At 44.8% G+C, this 18,291-nt stretch overlaps 1 protein-coding gene across 2 annotated transcripts in view; it reads right to left on the bottom strand.

Annotated features, from left to right (window-relative positions):
- OPCML (opioid binding protein/cell adhesion molecule like) overlaps positions 1–17,989 on the bottom strand; it is a 459,589-nt gene extending 441,600 nt beyond the window's left edge. The window contains exon 1 of one of the 2 annotated variants that reach the window (XM_016204487.2): positions 17,776–17,989. In XM_016204487.2, the coding sequence (XP_016059973.1) occupies positions 17,776–17,942 (167 nt within the window). In that variant the 5' untranslated portion in view covers positions 17,943–17,989. The remainder of the gene's footprint in view (positions 1–17,775) is intronic. The other variant, XM_016204486.2, reaches the window with a different exon arrangement.
- Positions 17,990–18,291: the final 302 nt, after the last annotated feature.

Raw genomic sequence — 18,291 nt, 5'->3', positions numbered from 1 at the left:
AAGGGACATTACAACCAATATTACAGAAATGAAAAGAAAGATAACAGACTACTATGAACAATTGCATGTCAACTAATGACATACGTTAGATGAAACTGACAAATTCCTAAAACCACACAACCTATAGAACTGAATCATGAAGAAATAGAAAATCTGAACAGATATATAACTCGTAAGGAGATTGAATAGGTAATAAAAAAATCTCCTAATAAAGAAAAGTCCAAGACCAGATGGCTTTACTGGTGAATTCTACCAAGCATTTAAAGAAGTATTAACAACAGTCCTTCTCATACTCTTCCAAAACATTGATGAGACAGAACACTTCTGAACTCATTCTATGAGGTCAGAATGACCCTGATACCAAAGCCAAAGACACTACAAGACAAGAAATGTATATACCAATATCCTCTATGACCACTGATACAAAAATCCTCAACAATTTACAGCAAACTCATCTCAACAGGGTATCCGAAGATTATACACCATAATGAATCAGAATTTATTTCTGGAATGCAAGGGTCATTCAACATAGAACTCATTCAATGAAACAGACCATGTTAGCAGACTAAGAAAAAAATCATCTAATTGAGGCAGAAAAAGCGTCTGACAAAATTTGCCACCCTTTCATGATAAAAGCACTCACAAACTAGAGATAGAAGGAAACTTCATCAACATAATAAAAGCTGTATTTGAAATATCCACAGCTAATATCAAACTCAGTGATGGAAAAAATAAGTATTTTCCTCTAACATCGGGAACAAAGCTGGAATGCCTGTTTCCATCACTCCTCTGCAGCGTGGTACTGGCAGTTCTAGCTGGAGCGGTCAGGCGAGAAAAAGCTCTAGAAGGTGCCCACGTTGCAAAGGAAGAAGTAAAATTATCTCTTTTTGCCGATGACATAAACTTGTATTCAGGAAACCCTAAAGATTCCACAAAACAATGGTCAGAACGAATAAATTAATTCTGCAAAGTTACAGGATACAAAATTAACACATAACAACCAGCTGTGTTTCTTTGCACCAATAATGAACAATCCTAAAAGGAAAGTAAGAAAATAATGCCATATATGGTAATCATTAAAACAAATTCTTAATAATAAACTTAATCAATGAGGTGAAAGGTTTGTATGGTGAAAACTACAAAATTTTTCTGTAAAACAAAATTAAAGAAGACAGAAATTAATAAAATGAGCCCTGTTTTTATAGACTGTAAATTTTAATATTGTTAAGATGTCAAGACTACTTAAAGTAATCCATAGAACCAATATAATCTCTAACAGCACTCCAGTGATTTTCTTTTTCTGCAGAAATAAAAACATCCATCTTAAAATTATATGAAATCTCAACTGATACTGAGTAGCTAAAATAATCTTTAAAAATAACAAATTTGGAAGTCTCACATGTCTTGACTTCAAAACCAACTATAAAGCTACAATCCAAACAGTGTGGTACTGATACAAAGACAGGCATATAGACCAATGAAATAGAACAGAGAGTTCAGAAAAAAACTTTGTATATATGTTCAAACATATATACATGTGGGAAAATTGCGCTTCCACATGCAAAATAAATAAATAAATAAATAAATAAATAAATAAATAAATAAATAAATAAATAAAATAAGTTGAATACTTTATACCATATACAAAAATTAACTCAAAATGAATCAAAGAACTAAAGATGAGAGCTAAAATTCTTAAAAGAAAGCATAGGGGAAATCATCATGACATTGAACTTGGCAGTGATATTTTTGGAAATGATATCAAAAACATAACCTACAAAAGAAAAAAGCACAAATTGGACTATCTTAAGATTAAAAACTTTTGTGCATCTAAAGAAACTATCAACAGAGCAAAAAAGCAATCCACGGATGAAAGAAAACGTGCAAATCATACATTTTAAAAGGATTAATATTTAGAATATATGAAGAATTACTACAACTCAATGACAAAAAAACTAACAACCTGATTTCAAAATGGGCAATTAACCTGAACAGACATTTCTCCAGCGAATGTAGACATACATGTAAATGGCCAATAAGCACAGCAACCTCGCTAATTGTTAGGAAAATGCATCCCCAAATCACAATGTGATACCACTTCACACCCATTAAAACGGCCAGTATTTAAAAAAGAGTGATATCAGCATCGTGGCCAGGCGAGAAAACCTCCAGGACTCTCCCCTTGAAGTCACCAGCTGGGCAGCTATAATTCATCAAATGCCTCCCATTTCTACACACAAACACGTCTAAGAGACCTGTGCTGTGAAACACTCCAAGGTGGGCATATTGGAGCACACAGTAGGTTGGACAAGCAAAGGACAGAGACAGGAGGGGCTGAAACAGCCTGATGAGTGTCAGCGTGCAACTCCCACTAGGCCGGCCTAAGGGGTGGAGGCGGCAATCTGCCCTTAGTGACCAGTACGCATTGAGGCTGAGCCAAGAATCAGAGACAGGAGACTGGGCAGAGGGTGACAGCCATTACCAGCCACCAGACAAAGCCCCGACTGGGTAGCAAAGGGGACAACCACCTTCTTGTGTAACCCAGGGCATTTCCCACAGCAGAGGCAACACCTTCCTGCAGATGTCCTGGAAGCCTCAGCAGTACAGGTAAGAGAAAAAGTCCTGTGCTATAGCAGCGCCTTCTGGAAAACAAAGAAAAGGCCACTACTTATCAAGCTGCTAAATAAATAAAAATACCAAGTACTCAAAAAAATTTATTTTGCCAGCCGGCGTGGCTCAGTGGTTGAGCATTGATCCAGGAGATCACAGCTGGATTTTGGGTCAGGGGACATGCCTGGGTCTCGGGCTCCATCCCCAGCAGGGGGCCCTGCAGGAGGCATCAGATCCATGACTCTCTCATCACCGATGTTTCCATCTCTCTCTCTCCCTCTCCCTTCCTCTCTCTGAAATCAATAAAGACATATTTAAAATAATTATTTCCTCAAAAACAGAGGACTCAAATATCATGAATGACCAAGATAACAAGAAAGTACAGGAAGAAAATTTAAAAAACAACACCAAAACCTTAAGTTCAGAAAATAAACTTAAAGGCAAGGAAAACTGATTTAAAAGACAACAAATTCAAAATTGCAGTTCTAAGAAACTCAAGTACACACATATACGCAGAATTCAGCAAAATCATTCAATGAGGTCAGAAATAAAATCAACAAAAAAGAAAGTACTTTATTAAAGAGATGAAAAGTATAAAAAGGCCCAACAGAGCTTCTGGAGCTGAGGAACTCGGTAAGTGAGATGAGGAAGGAGCTAAGGAGCCCAGGAAATAGAGCAGACCAGATGGGGGAAGAAAGAATGGCATCGGAAACAGAAATGTAGAAAGGACTCAGGTGGAGGAAGGGGGGAAGCTAAGACTAAAAATAAAATGAAAATACTCTACGAGAACTATCTGACTCCATCAGAAAGAACAACATAAGAATGATGTTGTGGAAAGAATAGTGGGTGTGACAGAGGAGAGGAAAACAGGAGCAGAAAGCAGATTCAAACAAGTAATCGAGAAGAACACCCCAGAACTATGGAAAGAACTGGAACTCTAAATCCAGAAAGCTAACAGAACACATCATTATCTCAATCCAAAGAAGGCCTTATCCAGGGCACCTTATATTAAGGCTGTTAAAAATTAACGACGAAGAAAGAACTCTCAAGGCTGCTAGGGGAAGATGACTGTAACCTATAGAGGAAATCCCACTAGATTAACACTGGGTTTTCCAGCAGAATCCCTATAAGATAGGAAAAAGTGGAATCGAATCTTCAAAACATCGAAAGAGAGAGACCACCAGACAATAATAACATATCCAGCAAAGTGATCTTCAGATATGAAGGAGGAACAAAGGCTTTTTCAGAGAAACAGAAACAAGGAATTTGCCACCACAAGACCTGAGACTCAACAAACGCTGAAAGGTGTTCTTCTGCCTAAAATGACAAAGGGACACAAAACTGTAAGGTGACTGACAGACAAAACAGGAAATTGTAACACTTGCTCAGAATAGGATATTATATGTTTAAATATAACAAAGGTTAAAGGAAATAATAGCATTTTATTTTAAAATTTTTCATCTATTTATTTCAGAGAGAGAGAGAGAGAAGCATCGATTTGTTGCTCCACCCACCCACCCACCCACGCGCCCACCGGTTGCTCCTTGTATGTGACTGACCAGGGATCAAACATGCAACCCTGGTGCATCGGGATGACGTTCTCACCAACTGAGCCACCCAGACAGCTCAGATGAAAACATTTTAAATAAAGGAGATAATAGCTACTGCAATTTGGAAATAAACACACAGCATATAAAAGGATAATTTGTGACAACATAAACATAAAAGGGGACTGGGAAAGATCTGAACTTGCACAGGTGAATGAAGATAAGATGCAATATGAAGACAAAAGATTATTTAACATACAAAACTTTTTATGCACAAACTTAATGTCAACCAAAACCAAAAATCTAGAACTCAGACACATAACATGAAAAAAAAAAGAAAAGAAAGAAAGTGGAGCCCTGGCTGGCGTGGCTCGGTTGGTTGGCCATCGTCTTGGGCACCGAAAGGCTGCTGGTTAGTTTCCCGGTAAGGACACATCCCGGGGTTCAGGCTAGATCCCCAACAGGCGGCATACAGGAGGCAGCTGATCAATATTTCCCACTCTCATCGATGTTTCTCTCTCTATAGTCCCCTTACTTCCTCTCTCTAAAAATATATTAAAAATCTTTTAAAAAAGAAAATAAAAAGGAAGTGAAGTATAAAAATCATAGAATATGACTAAGCTAAAATAACAGACAGGAACACAGGAGAAAAGAAACAGTGGAGACACAGAGCTGCCAGAAAACAAAAGACAATGTGGCTATAGGAAGTTCTCATTTATCCTAAATGTAAATGGACCAAACTCACCAATTAAGAGGCAGAATAGTGTGATGGATTAGCAAACAAAACACACCTATTTGCTGCCTCAGGAGGCCCATCTCAGCTGCAAAGACAAACACAGATCTGAGGTGAAGGGGCGCAAGATGATTCTCCAGGCTAGTGGCACCCAGAGAAAGGTGGGTGCAGTTGTACTTATATCGGAAAAAATAAATTTTAAGATTAAAAAAGGAGCAAGAGACAAAAACCGACCCTTTGAAATGATAAAGGGGAAAATACATAAATAAGACATAACACTTATTAACATATGTGCACCCAACCAGGGAGCAGCAGAATATATAAAGCAATTACTAACAGAACTAAAGAGAGAAACTAACAAAAATACAATTATAGAAGGAAATGTAAATACCCCATGGACAGCAATGGATAGATCATCCAAATAGAAAATCAATAACGGAATATCAGCCTTAAATGACACATTAGTCCAAATGGACATAATTGATATTTACAGAGATTTTCACGCCAGAACACCAGAGCGTACATTCAGTCTAGTGCACATGGAGTGTTCTCAAGGATAGGCCATATGTTGGGGCACGAAACTAGTCTCAACTAACTTAAGAAGGTTGAAATCATACAGAGCATACTCTCTGACCACAATGCTTTGAAACTAAAAATTAACTACAAAGAGAAAGCTGGAAAAACCACAAATATGTGGAGTTTAAACAACACGCTACTGAAAAGAGATTAGGTCAGAGAAGAAATAAAATAAGAGATTAAAAGATATATTAGAGACAAATGAGAATGACAATATGACATATCAAAAACTCTGGGGTGCAGCAAGAGCTCCTTATTAGAGGGAAGTTTGTGGCATTACTGGCCCACCTCCAAGACAAGAAAAATCTCAAATAAACAATCAAACAATTCACCTTAAAGAACTAGAAAATGAAGAACAAAGCCCAAAGTCAGTAGAAGAAAGAAGATTAAAAAAATTAGAACAGAATTAAATGAAGTAGTGAACAAAAAAACTAGAAAAAATTAATGCAACAAAGAGCCGATTCTTTACTGTATTTCTATACTATGCAATAATACTACAAAAGGTTATATGCCACCAAATTTGATAACCTAGAATAAATGGACAGGCTTTTGAAAATATATGACCTTCCCAGATTGAATCATGAATTAGGAAAGCTAACTAGACACATCAACAGTAAGAAGTCATTCAAAACTTCCCAAAAAACAAAAGTCCAGGGTAAAGCTCATATGATCATATCAAAAGATGCGGAAAAAAGATTTTACAAGATACAACATCCCTTTATGATCAAAACATTCAATAAAGTGGGTATAGCAGAAAAGTACCTCAACATAATAAACTTCATGTATAACAAACCCTCAGTTAATATCATTCTCAATGGTAGGAAACTGAAAACTCTCCCTCTAAGGTCAGGAACAAGACAAGGATGCCCACTCTCTCCACTGTTATTCAGCATAGGACCAGAAGTCCTAGGCAGAGCAATCAGGTGAGAGAAATAAATAAAAGGCTTCCAAATCGGGAATAAAGTAAAATTGTCACTGCTTACAGATGACAGGATTCGATATGTGGTAAACCCTAAAGACTCCACCAAAAACTATTAGAAACAATGAACAAATACAGTAAAGTACAGGATTCACAATTAATGTGCAAAAACCTGTTGAATCCTTATATACTAACAACAAAATATCAGAAAAAATAAAGATGACAATTTCATTTGCAATTACAAAAACAAAACCCACAAAAAGCCCTAGGAATAAACTTAACAAAGAAAGTGCAGAATCTATACATTGAAAACTACTCCAGATGATATATTATAGAATTGTACACTTGAAACTCATATAATTGCATTAACCCATGTCACCCCCCCCCCCCCAATTTAATTAAGTAAAATAGCTGGGCAAGGATGGGAAGAAATAACCTTTATGCATCGCTGGAGTGAGTATAAAATGGTGCAGTCACTATGGAAGTGGCATGATGGTTATTGAAGAAATTAAATAGAATCACTGTGTGATCCACTGCTGAGTATATTCAAAAAATCGAAAGCAGGAACTTGAATAGGCATTGGAACACCCATGTTTGGGGGAGCAGTATTCGCTGCAGCCCAAAGGTGGAAGCAGCCCGCTTGTTCGTCAACAAATGACTGGATAGGCCAATGTGATGTGTACAAACAAGAAAGTATCACTCAGCCTGAAGGAGGAAAGAAATCCTGGCACCTGCTATAACACTGACGAACTTGGAAGACACCGTGCTAAGTGAAAGAAGCCAGTCACAGAAGGACACACGCTGTACGATGCCACTTCTATGAGGCTCTCGGGTGGTCAGACTCACAGAGACAGAAAGCAGAGAGCTGTTTGCCAGGGGCTGTGGGGAGTGGAGGTGGGGCGTCGGTGTTTCATGAGGACAGAGCTTCAATCTGGAGAAATGAAAAGAGTTCTGGAGATGGATAGTGGTGATTGTTTCACATGCTGTGAATATATTTAATAGCACAGAACTGTACCTTTAAAAATGGCTAAAATAATAAATTTAGTGTTATGTCTATTTTACCACAATAAAAAAAAAGGGGGGGGCATGGAGAAATTCTTTGAGGGTGATAAATATGTTCTATACCTTGTGGAGCGGTTACATGGACGAATGCTAATGTCCAAGGTTGTCAAAGTGAACGCTCAGTATGATGCATTTCAATCTGAGTTAATGTTCTCCCCCCTCCCTTATCCCCTCTCTCCTCTCTCCCCCTCTTTCTCTCTTTCCTTTCCTCCTTAGATTCCTGATCTCTGGGCTGCTTATGCTGCTAATACATTCACTATATGTGACTATTTAAAGGGGACAGCCTAAGATTCACTGAACTTTGTAACTTCCACACTGCCTAGGACAGTGCTTGGCATATAGTGGGCCATCAAAGCTGCTTGTTCAAATTGTGAATTCTATAACTTATATTTAAAACAAATAATGCTACTGTTTGTTGTGAGTTTGGTACATGTGAGAATTTAATATAAGCTCTTAGAAACTTAATGCCATGTATTCCTCCCCAACAACCCAGTGGAGTGGGTATATACTCCCTATTTATTTTTAATCAGAAAGTTGAGACAGAGAAATTTAGTCACTTGTCCAACCTCACACTGCCAAGTACCAGAGCTAGGATTTGAAGTGAGCTGTTTTGACTGCAACGTCTTAGCCTGTTAGCCTCTTGATAGAGGTTATAGTTAATCTCATATATCACTAAGCATCCATCGATTAGGCAATTTTAAAATGGAGCACATAATCATGAATATCCTATAAACTGTCTCCATTGCCCAGGCACATCAGGATATATGCTGCTGAGACATACTCAGGGACATCACAGTGACAGCTATCACAGAAGTAGCTGCATTTCAGCTGGCCAAGGAAATGGGTCCATAAATCCCATCATTCTGAGATGTCCTCTGCCATGCTAGGAGTTATCGCATCGGCTTTTCCATCCATCCTCTACAGTTTGCAGATATACTTACAGAATGCGTCATCCTCTACTTTGTAACCTGGGTAAGAAGGGCAGAGGCAGGTATAGCTCCCTTGCAACTGCTCAGAATCTCCTGGCTTTAAGAATATTGTAAAATTCGCAAATACTGCAATTATAATATGCAAGAGCAGACTGGACAGTTAAATACCAACTGTCTAGGGAAAGATCATTATCTCAACGAGGACTGAAATGCCAGAATCTCTGGCTGTAATTTCAGAGGCTACCTGATTGCTGCCAAATGGGTGAGAATATCTTCATTAGAAAAAGTACATAAGTGTGGGGTGGGGGGTGGGGGGACAGAGAGAGAGAGGTAAGGAATGAGCCTGCATCTTTCTCACAAACTCAGAGCGCCTGCTACATGTTAGGTATTGTCTTGGGCACTGGCGTCACACAAATGAGAAGATATTCCTCTAGTTAGCAAAAGACGTGACGGGCATGAAAGCCACAAGGGGAGAGGAAGCGTGTCTGAGATAGCATGGGGAGCACAGAGCAGTGCAAAGGTGAACACCGTGATTGCCTCCTGCACACGGTCTCACAGTCAGGCACCTCACTATGAGCGTGGCCACACCAACGAAACACCTGGCTAAGTTCCCCGTGTCACAGATCCTGGCTGCACCTTTTATCCATCGTGGGAAGTTCCAAACGGTGAGCAAGAGGCCTTCTGTCGTGATGGCATCAATTGCAATAAATCCCAGGCAAGGCGGACAAATATCCGACATGGATCCGAGTGTCAGAGAATAACTCAGAACAAACGGTTCAGTTGCAGAGGAGCAAGTGTGACTTGGGCTGGACCTCACATGGGGTGGGCTCCCGAAGGGACATTCGAGTGGGCAGGCACACAGAAAGCACCAGAAAGTCAATGAAACACTAGGCTGGGAGGAGTGGGATCAAGGGGGACCAGGTCTCTTGGAGAGGAGGCCTTGTCAGGACCAGGCGGGCCTCCCAATCGCCCAGGGCCTGTGGGAGGGCCGACAGGGAGTAGTAAGAATTGGACTAGCACCCAGTGACAAGAAGGGGGTTTCCAGGCGTGGGACGAGTGGGAACCAAGGGTCAGAAAGGGCCAAATCCTAGCAGCTAGTGAGCTCCTGAGCCTTAATTTGCTCTTTGCCTTGACTTTACATGGGAGCTGGACACCTGTGCACGTGGCATCCTGCGGCCTGGAGAGTTGGGGATGAAGGCATTCACACACCAGAACCGCAGCAGGTAGGACACGCTCATTCTTGTCCACCACTTCCCCCCTCCCTTCCTTCCTCCCTCTCTCTCCCTCCCATGCTTCCTTCCGTCTCACTATTCAGCGATTCCACTTTAGTCTATTTTTTCTCTACGTACACACTTTCCCATCTCTTTATTTCCCTTGCCTTCCTTCAATTCTCAGCTGGCACGTAGGGAAAATCTCTCTCCTGCTCATATCTTCCCCGTTTTCATTTCCTTTATCTGTCTTCCTTTCTCCATTAATATTTATGAACGTTCCACTTCCCAATCATCTGGGAAGTGGAAAAGGTATACTTGAATCAAATAAAATGAGAGCTAAGCATCATAAAATTAAATTTGGCACAACAAAAACAATGCAAACTCCAAAACTTTTGAAAGTACTCAGAAATCTGTCTGCGAAAATGTTTCCATAGTATCTCCTCTAATTATGCTCACTTTTCCTTGGCATTCACCATAAATAGAAAATTATCACGTTCATTTTTTTCTCTTTTGCGTAATTGCTTCTACAACAATGCTGTTTTCTTTTACTCTTCATTGCTGGTGTGCAGCATCTTGGGTAATTATGAGTTAAATGATCTTCTGTGGGCTAGCCAGGAAACTCAACCACCACTTAAAACATCCTTTGTTCTTGTTATGCCGTGGAAACTTAGTTAAGCGAGACACCATAAATCTTCAGACTTGCTGAAAATGTTTAATATTCAAAACTAATTTTTAAGCACCTAATTGATCAGCACTTTTATGAGAAGCCGGGTCAAGTTCTTCAGCGTCTCTTTGATTTAAGCAAAATGCATCATCTGCAGGGAAGAGAAGGCCCAGTGGGGTCACGTGGTTTCCTCTGGGGTACGAATCAATAGCAAGGTGAGCAGAAGGTCTGTGGTTCTGTTTCCACAGCCTCGGTGGTTTAAATTAAAATATGAACATAAGGATGGGGAGGGGGGATTATAAAATGACATATGTTTTAGGGTTAAAGGAAGTACTTCTCTCTTCATTCCATACTTCCACAGTGATCCCCTATTTCCTCACAGTTCCCTGGGGAACGCTGTTGCATTGGTGATCTTGTCGACAAAGGGCTTTGTTGCTTTGTCTTGGTTTGCACGATCCTTGAGATGCTGTGTGCGTTGTGGGAGGTCACGTGACAGGAGAGGACAGCCTTCAGGGCAGGTTCGGAGCTCAGAGCACCGGGGATTGGGTTGAAGCTCACGGGACCCCCCCACAGCTGTCACTCCGTGCACGGTTAGGGGCATGAGTTCGTCTAGCCCCAGAAGGCCAAGCAACATGCACTCCTGAGTGGGTGAGGGGAATTAAGCACCTGGAGACAAAGGACACTGCCTAAGGTGGGACATTAGACAGGGACGGCCCTCAATCAACCTGCAGATTTCCTGACTTTGGGTCAAATGTAGATCCTGGGAACAGAGAAGGGGCTTTTGGGTTTCTCTGCTCCGCAGCACATGGAAGCTCTCTCTGTTCTCATGTCTGGGAAGGGTGATATAAAACTGAAAAGAAGTAAAAGTCTTCAGGGAGCAGATCCAGGCTCTGACACATAATAACCGTGTGTCCAAAGGCAAGTGACTTAACTCTTCTAAACCTCAATCTCCTGGGCTCTTACGGGGGTCATAACATTCTGAAAGTACCTGAAACAATAGGTTTGTCATCTGATAACACAGTAAACCATAGATAATGGACTTCCTCTGCTTTCAAAGGCCCTCGCCCTTGCACACTTTGTTAAAGGGCCTGCGGTAGGTAAGATCCTATAGGGAGAGGGGTAGGCTCCAGCCCTTCCCTTCTCCGGCCTCCTCTATGGAGGAGATTCACACAGCACGAGGCGGGTCCCATGCCCGGCTGCAGAGACATCAAACTCCCATTTTCACTTGTTACAAAAAGAGACTCCAGGGTACAAGCAGCTCCAGGAAGGTGTCATTTCCTGGGAGGTGGCAGGGGACAGAGAATGCAGCCTCTCCTCCCAACACCACTCCATTCAAACTTTCTCTCATTCAGCTAAGCTCCACCCAGCACAAGCAAACTCCTGCGGCGAAAGTCATCAACAAATAAACCAACCTGAAATAATGTGCTGCTGTCTCGTCTGGATTTAAAAGAAAAAAATCAAAAATGGTTAACACTTAGTTCCTAACTTAACAGGAATGCAATTTCTGCCAGCCCTAAAAATGTCTCAGACCATAATTCCCCCTTATCTCATAACTGTGAACACTGCTCCAGTTAATAAGTAATTTTAAAAGTCCTCCCTTGGGAAGGTCAAATATGACCGATTTGGCTCCACCCCTCTGAATCCCAACCTGGACCCCATCAGATATGTGGACCCCCCATCAGATCCGTACCCCATGCTGAAGCACTGCTCCCCTCGCTGGCCCCCTCACCGCCAGCCACACAGGAAGCAGGCCAAGGGCACAATCCCTTTTCAGACATTGAAAGAAAGGGAAACGAGAAGATAGCTACACTGAACGCAAGGGCCGAATTTAGTTAAAGGCCAAACAATGAACAGAAATGCTTAGATAAGAGCTGCTGAGTTTTCCAGAGCAATTAGAAAACCGGGAAGCGCATATCTTGAATGTGTTAAAACTTCACCTCCCATCCCCTGCTCTGGCTTGTGGTGTGTAGCACGGGTCACGTGCGTTGGGGAGGCAGATGCCTCGGCCCATCCGTGACCTCAGAGAGTCAGAATGCACCAGCCGTGCTCTTCCAGGCCTGCGGGCACCCGCAGCCAGGCCCAATCCTGACATACTAGGCAGCACGCTGAACACCATGGGCCCCCGCTGCCTCCTTGCCCGTGTCTGCCCCACTGCCCACTTGCCCTGTGTCTGTCCCCATGTGTCTGCCCCCATTGTCTCCTTGCTCTGTATCTGCCCCCTGCCTCCTTGCCCTGTGTCTGCCCCCCTGCCTCCTTGCCCTATGTCTGCCCCCATTGTCTCCTTGCTCTGTATCTGCCCCTGCCTCCTTGCCCTGTGTCTGCCCCCCTGCCTCCTTGCCCTATGTCTGCCCCCATTGTCTCCTTGCTCTGTATCTGTCCCCTGCCTCCTTGCTCTGTATCTGCCCCCTGCCTCCTTGCCCTGTGTCTGCCCCACTGCCTCTTTGCCCTGCATATCTCCTTGCATCTGGAGCAAGCCCAGCCTCCACAGAGACAGCCCCACTTCCGAATACATTACTGCTGCCCAGAAGGCTCCTCTCAACCCTGCAGCCCTGCTCAGTGTCTTGCCCTCAGGGACAGTGAAGCCTTTTGCAGGGTTTCAGAGGTGACTGCAGCCAATGGGGGATTCAGTGTCTCCCTAGCAAATGATTTAAGAGGAATCCAAAAATCCCTCAGGCCTCCAAGATCTCCAACCAACTGCTGTGCTCGAATGTCCCAGCATCAGATTTTGAGGACAATAAATCCCTTCAGGTATAAGCACCTCATTGCTGCCAAGGTAATAATACATTATAAGAGACTAAGTCGGGTTAGGATGGATTAAAGCATTCAACCGACACTGATTATTTCATCCTTAGGATCCGCCACAATATCTGCACCCAGGAGCTCACCATCTAGCCACAACCACACGTAATGGGCAGGCCCACGGCGCGCAGCTGTTAGAAAGGAGGGCTGCAGCAGGTGTCATTGGAATCCAGACGAGGGTAATTCTTGACCACACGCAGGAAGCAGGGTGCTGAGTGGGACTGGGAAGAGACAGGTACGTTTTAAAGGTGTGTATGTGTGCGTATGTGGGAGCAGAAGGTAGAGCAGATGAAACGGGAAAAGGCTGAGTGCCACAGGTCGTGAGTGAGGAGTTCCGTGGAGCACCAGTGACAGCTCCTCCCTATACGCTGCTTTACAGTTAACAGAAAAATGCCATATACGCTATCTCATCCACTGTCGTAGTCCGGGCGGGGACTGTTCCCGTGTGTATGCCACTGAGCTGAGTGCTGAAAACCATGGAGTTGTTTAGCGGTAGAACACAGGTGAGACCCAGGTGTTCAGGCCCGAGCCCCGTGCATCCTGGAGGGCCCGGTCGGGCGCACGCGGGCACAGAGGACACGCCAGCTCCCCGGGGCCGCTGGAGACAGCTTTGCGCAGGTGCCATGGGCAGGAAAGGGCTTTTGAGCAGCGGGTCTCCTCTTTGGCTCCACATTAAGCATGCAGGGAGGATTTGTTAAATGCCCACACCTATGCCCACTCCAGAGATTTGGTTCCATTGGCTGGGAGCCTGGCTGGGACATTTTTATAAAGCACCCCAGCCAGTGCCAGCGTGCAGCCAGGTCAGCAGCGCCACCTGAGAAGCCCCTGGGCACCTGCCCGCTTCAGTGTCTTCTGCGTCTTCATCTTCCCAGGCCCAGAGCAAAGCCGTTGCGCTTCCCCAGGTCCTTATCGCACTTAGGCAACTTCAACACTAAGATGCAAAATCATGCCCTTGTTTTGAATAACCTGTTGGCTTCTCTGAATTTTCTAATTTAAATGAAAACAAAAGCTGCTGGTGGTGAGCGTGAAGTACAGAGAAACACGCAGGCTAACCACAGAAAGTCGTCCTCGGGAGCTTGGCTGCCCCACTGCACTGGCAAAATCCTGCTGCTCAGATTATTCCTCGGCAGTGGGTGCCCCTCACATGCTTGGCTCCGAAAGGATGAGCTCAGAACTCCAATGAAAATTCAGAGGCGTTCTAGAGATATTAAAGCGTAATCCCAGCTCGGCAAACCTGGGTCGGCAAACTGATTATGCTGCCATAGAAAAAATTAAAACCACAACAGTGTGTAGGCGGGGACTTCTCCCATTTATTGGAACAGTTACAGCAACAACTTCTATCTCTGCCCTACCTGACCCTTCAAAATGCTCAGGATGTGATCCCAGTGAGGGGCTAATGCAAACTGAGAGGAGATGGGCGAGGCCCGTGAAGAGAGCACATCTGGCCGTCACCTGCGCACCTGCAATGGCTTAACAGACGCCAGCTGACTGCACTGAGCATCCGGGCTCCCGTCCTGACGTGGGCACTGGTTCAGGCGCAGGACTTCTGCAGACTTGTCAGGTCTAATCTAATGGCCAGGCACAGACCATTTTTAACTCAACAGCAGATAATTGTAATGAAGTGATTCTGGCCAAAAGGGCCCATTTGTAATAATGAATTCAAATGAGATTCATGGAAGCTATAACTCAGGCATAGTGAACACCACCATCATCTCCATATCCTCGCTCTTCCAAGAAGGCAAAATAACTCAATTTTCAAATAATTATTTTTACTTTTCAAGTAACCCTTTGAAGTAATTATGGGAAAGATAATATTGCCTCACTTACATCAAATGAGTTTCATCCAAGTTCAGACCTCCAGTGTGGTCTTTGCCACATGACTTCCTAACATCTCTCAGTGCAATCAAAGAGCCATCACACGAAAGCCGGTATCTCCAAGGAAGGAAAGAATCCTTCTCTAAGCCAGGCAGTTTCTCAGTGGAAAATTCATGGAAGGACCCAGCTCTCTCCATTTCTTTGCTTTTCCTACTTGGTCTCTAGCCTCCGATGGGACTTCGTTCAAGATTTAGACCCAGGCTTGGGATGCTTTGATCCACAGCAGCCACATTTGAAAAAACTTCCTACAGCTGATGATGTGGGAATCATTCAATAATTTTCAATACTTTGTGAACCCTTGATGCATTTGGAACACTAAATTCCCAATCACTCCCGTCCCAGGGACACCTCTGCAAGGGGACTAGAGAGTGACCATACTCAAGAATTATGTTGTTTTAAAATTTAAAAGCAAAACACAATACAAAATAAAACACGATATGCTTCTCTGGTGTTGAAGCTATGGACTTCCAGAGACTGGAAGCCTGGGCTCTCCCTCTGCATACTGACAAATAAGTTTCTCTCTGAGATGGAAACATAACTATTCAGCAACAAACCAAAGAAGCATGGAAAACAAAAGGAGAGAGATCGAGACCCCCAGAAATCTGCAGGAGATATTTATGCTGTTTTAAGAAACATTGTGCTGGTACTGAAATCAAAACCTAAGAGATAAGGGAATGGTAAGGATTAAGTGATGCGGGCAAGAAAGAAGAAAATAAATGACTATTCATTATCACTGCCTTTTGGAAAAAGCATTTAGAATGGAGGCACCTGGTAAAAATGAAGGAAGAAGGTAAGAGAAGACCCCAAGAGGTTTTGGGGAGAAGCAGCTCTAAAGAGATTAAGATGTGGGCAATGTGCTGATTTCTCTCTTTCAGTGCGAAGTCTACAGAGAGAAGCAAAATCAACATGAGACACGTGCTTACTTTTAACAAACGAAGCGTGCAATCAGGTAGCGGGTACTGGTTTTGCTTGTGCATGTGAGGTTTTGTTTTCTCCTCTAAACAAAGCACAAAAAAGCAACTATGCAGCCCTTGCTTGTCTTCACTCCCATGCCCATTCCCAAGCCCAGCTGCTGAACATTAGAATGGAAGATCATGAAAACAGGCCAGCAGCTAATAAAAAAAGAGAACAAGGTAGATTGAAGCTGGCCCTCTGCTGGTGGAGTGGTCTTATTGCCTCCTGGAAAGCAGAAAGTTCAAGCTTTTATTACTCCTGTAACTTCCAGGCGAGGGGAGAGGGCAGGGGACCGAGGAAGTCGCGCTGAGGCCTTAGGCAGCCCTGGGTCGCTTTGCCCCCAGCAGCAGGTTAGAAGACAAGGAGAGATGTGTGGCATTGTCAGCGTCCCTCCACACCTGCTAACAGTTACCGGCACCTCCCTGTCTCCGAGCCCTGGTGCTTCTCCCAGCCCGGGTGCCACTCATCTCTTAGAGCCAACTGGTCCCCTGCAAATGCGCCCCCTGCAAGTCACTTCACAGGGAGGGGCCTCCCTGAGCTTGTTGGAGGCAATGAAGTAGGCATATTACACTCTACTCTGAGAGAAGCTGAAGGACGCCAAGTAACCAGGAGGCTTTCCGTCTGCTCCCAGGGAAGGAGGTCAGGCTCTGTCCTTGCTTTTTTTTCTCTTTCTCTCTCTCTACCTGGGGCCCCTGAGCACCAGCAGCCAGGGTTCCCGGACCTATTCTCTAGCTCCAAAGAAAATTTAGCTGAGAACAACCCAAAGTGACAAGAATACAACCTTGGCCCTTGGGCTTAGGAAAAAACAGCTGGCGTCCCAAGAGGCCTTCGTTCCTTCCCCAGGGACAGTCTTGTCTAGATGTAGAGAGTTCAACCAGGGGAGCCCAGAAAAGACCAGAACGGATACCCCACTCTCCTCTGTTCCTTGGAGAAGCCAGGCTTTTTGGCTGCACAATCTGGGACAGAATGTTTTATTTTCACTATAACCATCAAAGTCATAGTCAGGGCAAACACATTCACCCTGTGTACACTGTGAGCCAGAGTTAAGCTGGGACGTCCCTGAATCTGTCTCCTAGGACCAGAACTGCCTCATTAAAGGGATAAAAGATGATATCTGCTGAGCTGGTGGAAAGTTGTGGCTGCATTTTTATTAAAGTCTCTGCTGCAGCAGGTCCAGTCCCCAAAGGTTCATATTCCGAGCATCTCCATCCCTCTGCCTGGAGCGTGTAAGTGATTCTCTGTAACTCATTAAGGTAAAACAAAAAGCGTTCCTATTGTGCTTTTGCACAGGAGTGATGTCCTTGCATAAAAGCTACATGTTTCCTCTCCTTGGCCTGAGCCTGCAAAGATAAAACTGCTCTCATAATTTATAAGCGGGGCCCAGGAGCACCACGCAGGGTTGACATGGACGGCTGTGGCTTGAGCAGACTCCTAAGGGGCCATGGCCCAGGCTAGCAATTCCAGAGCCTGGATGTCAGGCATCTCTCTCAGAGGGGCAAGCCGACCCATCCTGAGCACTTCCTGCTCCTCACATACCTTGCGTCCTGTGAGACAGCCACCAAGGCCCCAGCCACCTTAGACTAACCCCCAGGGTTTCCATGCCAGGGCTCTCGCGCCCTCACCCTAGTGCCAAGGCAAACGGGTTCTAGCCCTGTCACGGACTCAGAGCTACAACGGAGTCCCAAGCATGGACCTCAGTGTTCACTTGTCAGATCCTGGGCCAGAGGCTCTGCCGCCAATGACACACCTGTCCCGGAGAGGGTGTCCCCTGCCACAGTAGGCAAGGGGGCACCTCTTGAGCCTGCAGAGGCCCTCCCAAGCCCTCTGCTCTCCTGTTACCCTCACCCACAGGATCACGTCCCAGAGGCGCAGACCCCCTGAAGTGCAGCTCCCTACCTGAGGGTGGCGCTCTCCCCCTGCCGGACCGTCACGTTGTCCATGGCTTTGGGGAAGGTGGCATCTCCGCTGCGCACGGGCACTCCTGTGGGTACAAGGAACAGCAGCCTGAGAGACACGACCACGAGGCACTTCCAGGGCAGGAGCAGGTACCCACAGACCCCCATCCTCGACAGCCACAACTCCCGGCGGCAGCGCGGTCCCGGCGCCGCGCCCCACGCGCAGCGGGTCTCGGCGGGTGGCGAGAGGACGGGCGGGCGCCCGGCGGAGCAGGTGGGGCGCGGGAGGAAGGAGTCCAGGCTCTCCGGAGCCTACTGGTTCTTCCCCAAATCCTGCCTCAGCTTTCCAGCCTGGCGGAACCAGAGGCCCCTCCTGCATCCAAAAGGAGCTTTCCTGCCGCTCCCCGGGGAGGAGGGAGGCCGCCCGGAAGGGAGAGCGAGGCGGGAGGTGCGGGATGAAGGTCACCGAGTGCTCTTTCTCTGCCTCTCTCTTCCAGATGCTACTTTAAAATTCAGT

The sequence above is a fragment of the Miniopterus natalensis genome, chromosome 20 (genome assembly GCF_054644295.1).
Source record: "Miniopterus natalensis isolate mMinNat1 chromosome 20, mMinNat1.hap1, whole genome shotgun sequence".
Classification (NCBI taxonomy): domain Eukaryota; kingdom Metazoa; phylum Chordata; class Mammalia; order Chiroptera; family Miniopteridae; genus Miniopterus; species Miniopterus natalensis.
This window is presented reverse-complemented; position numbering and strand designations above follow the sequence as displayed.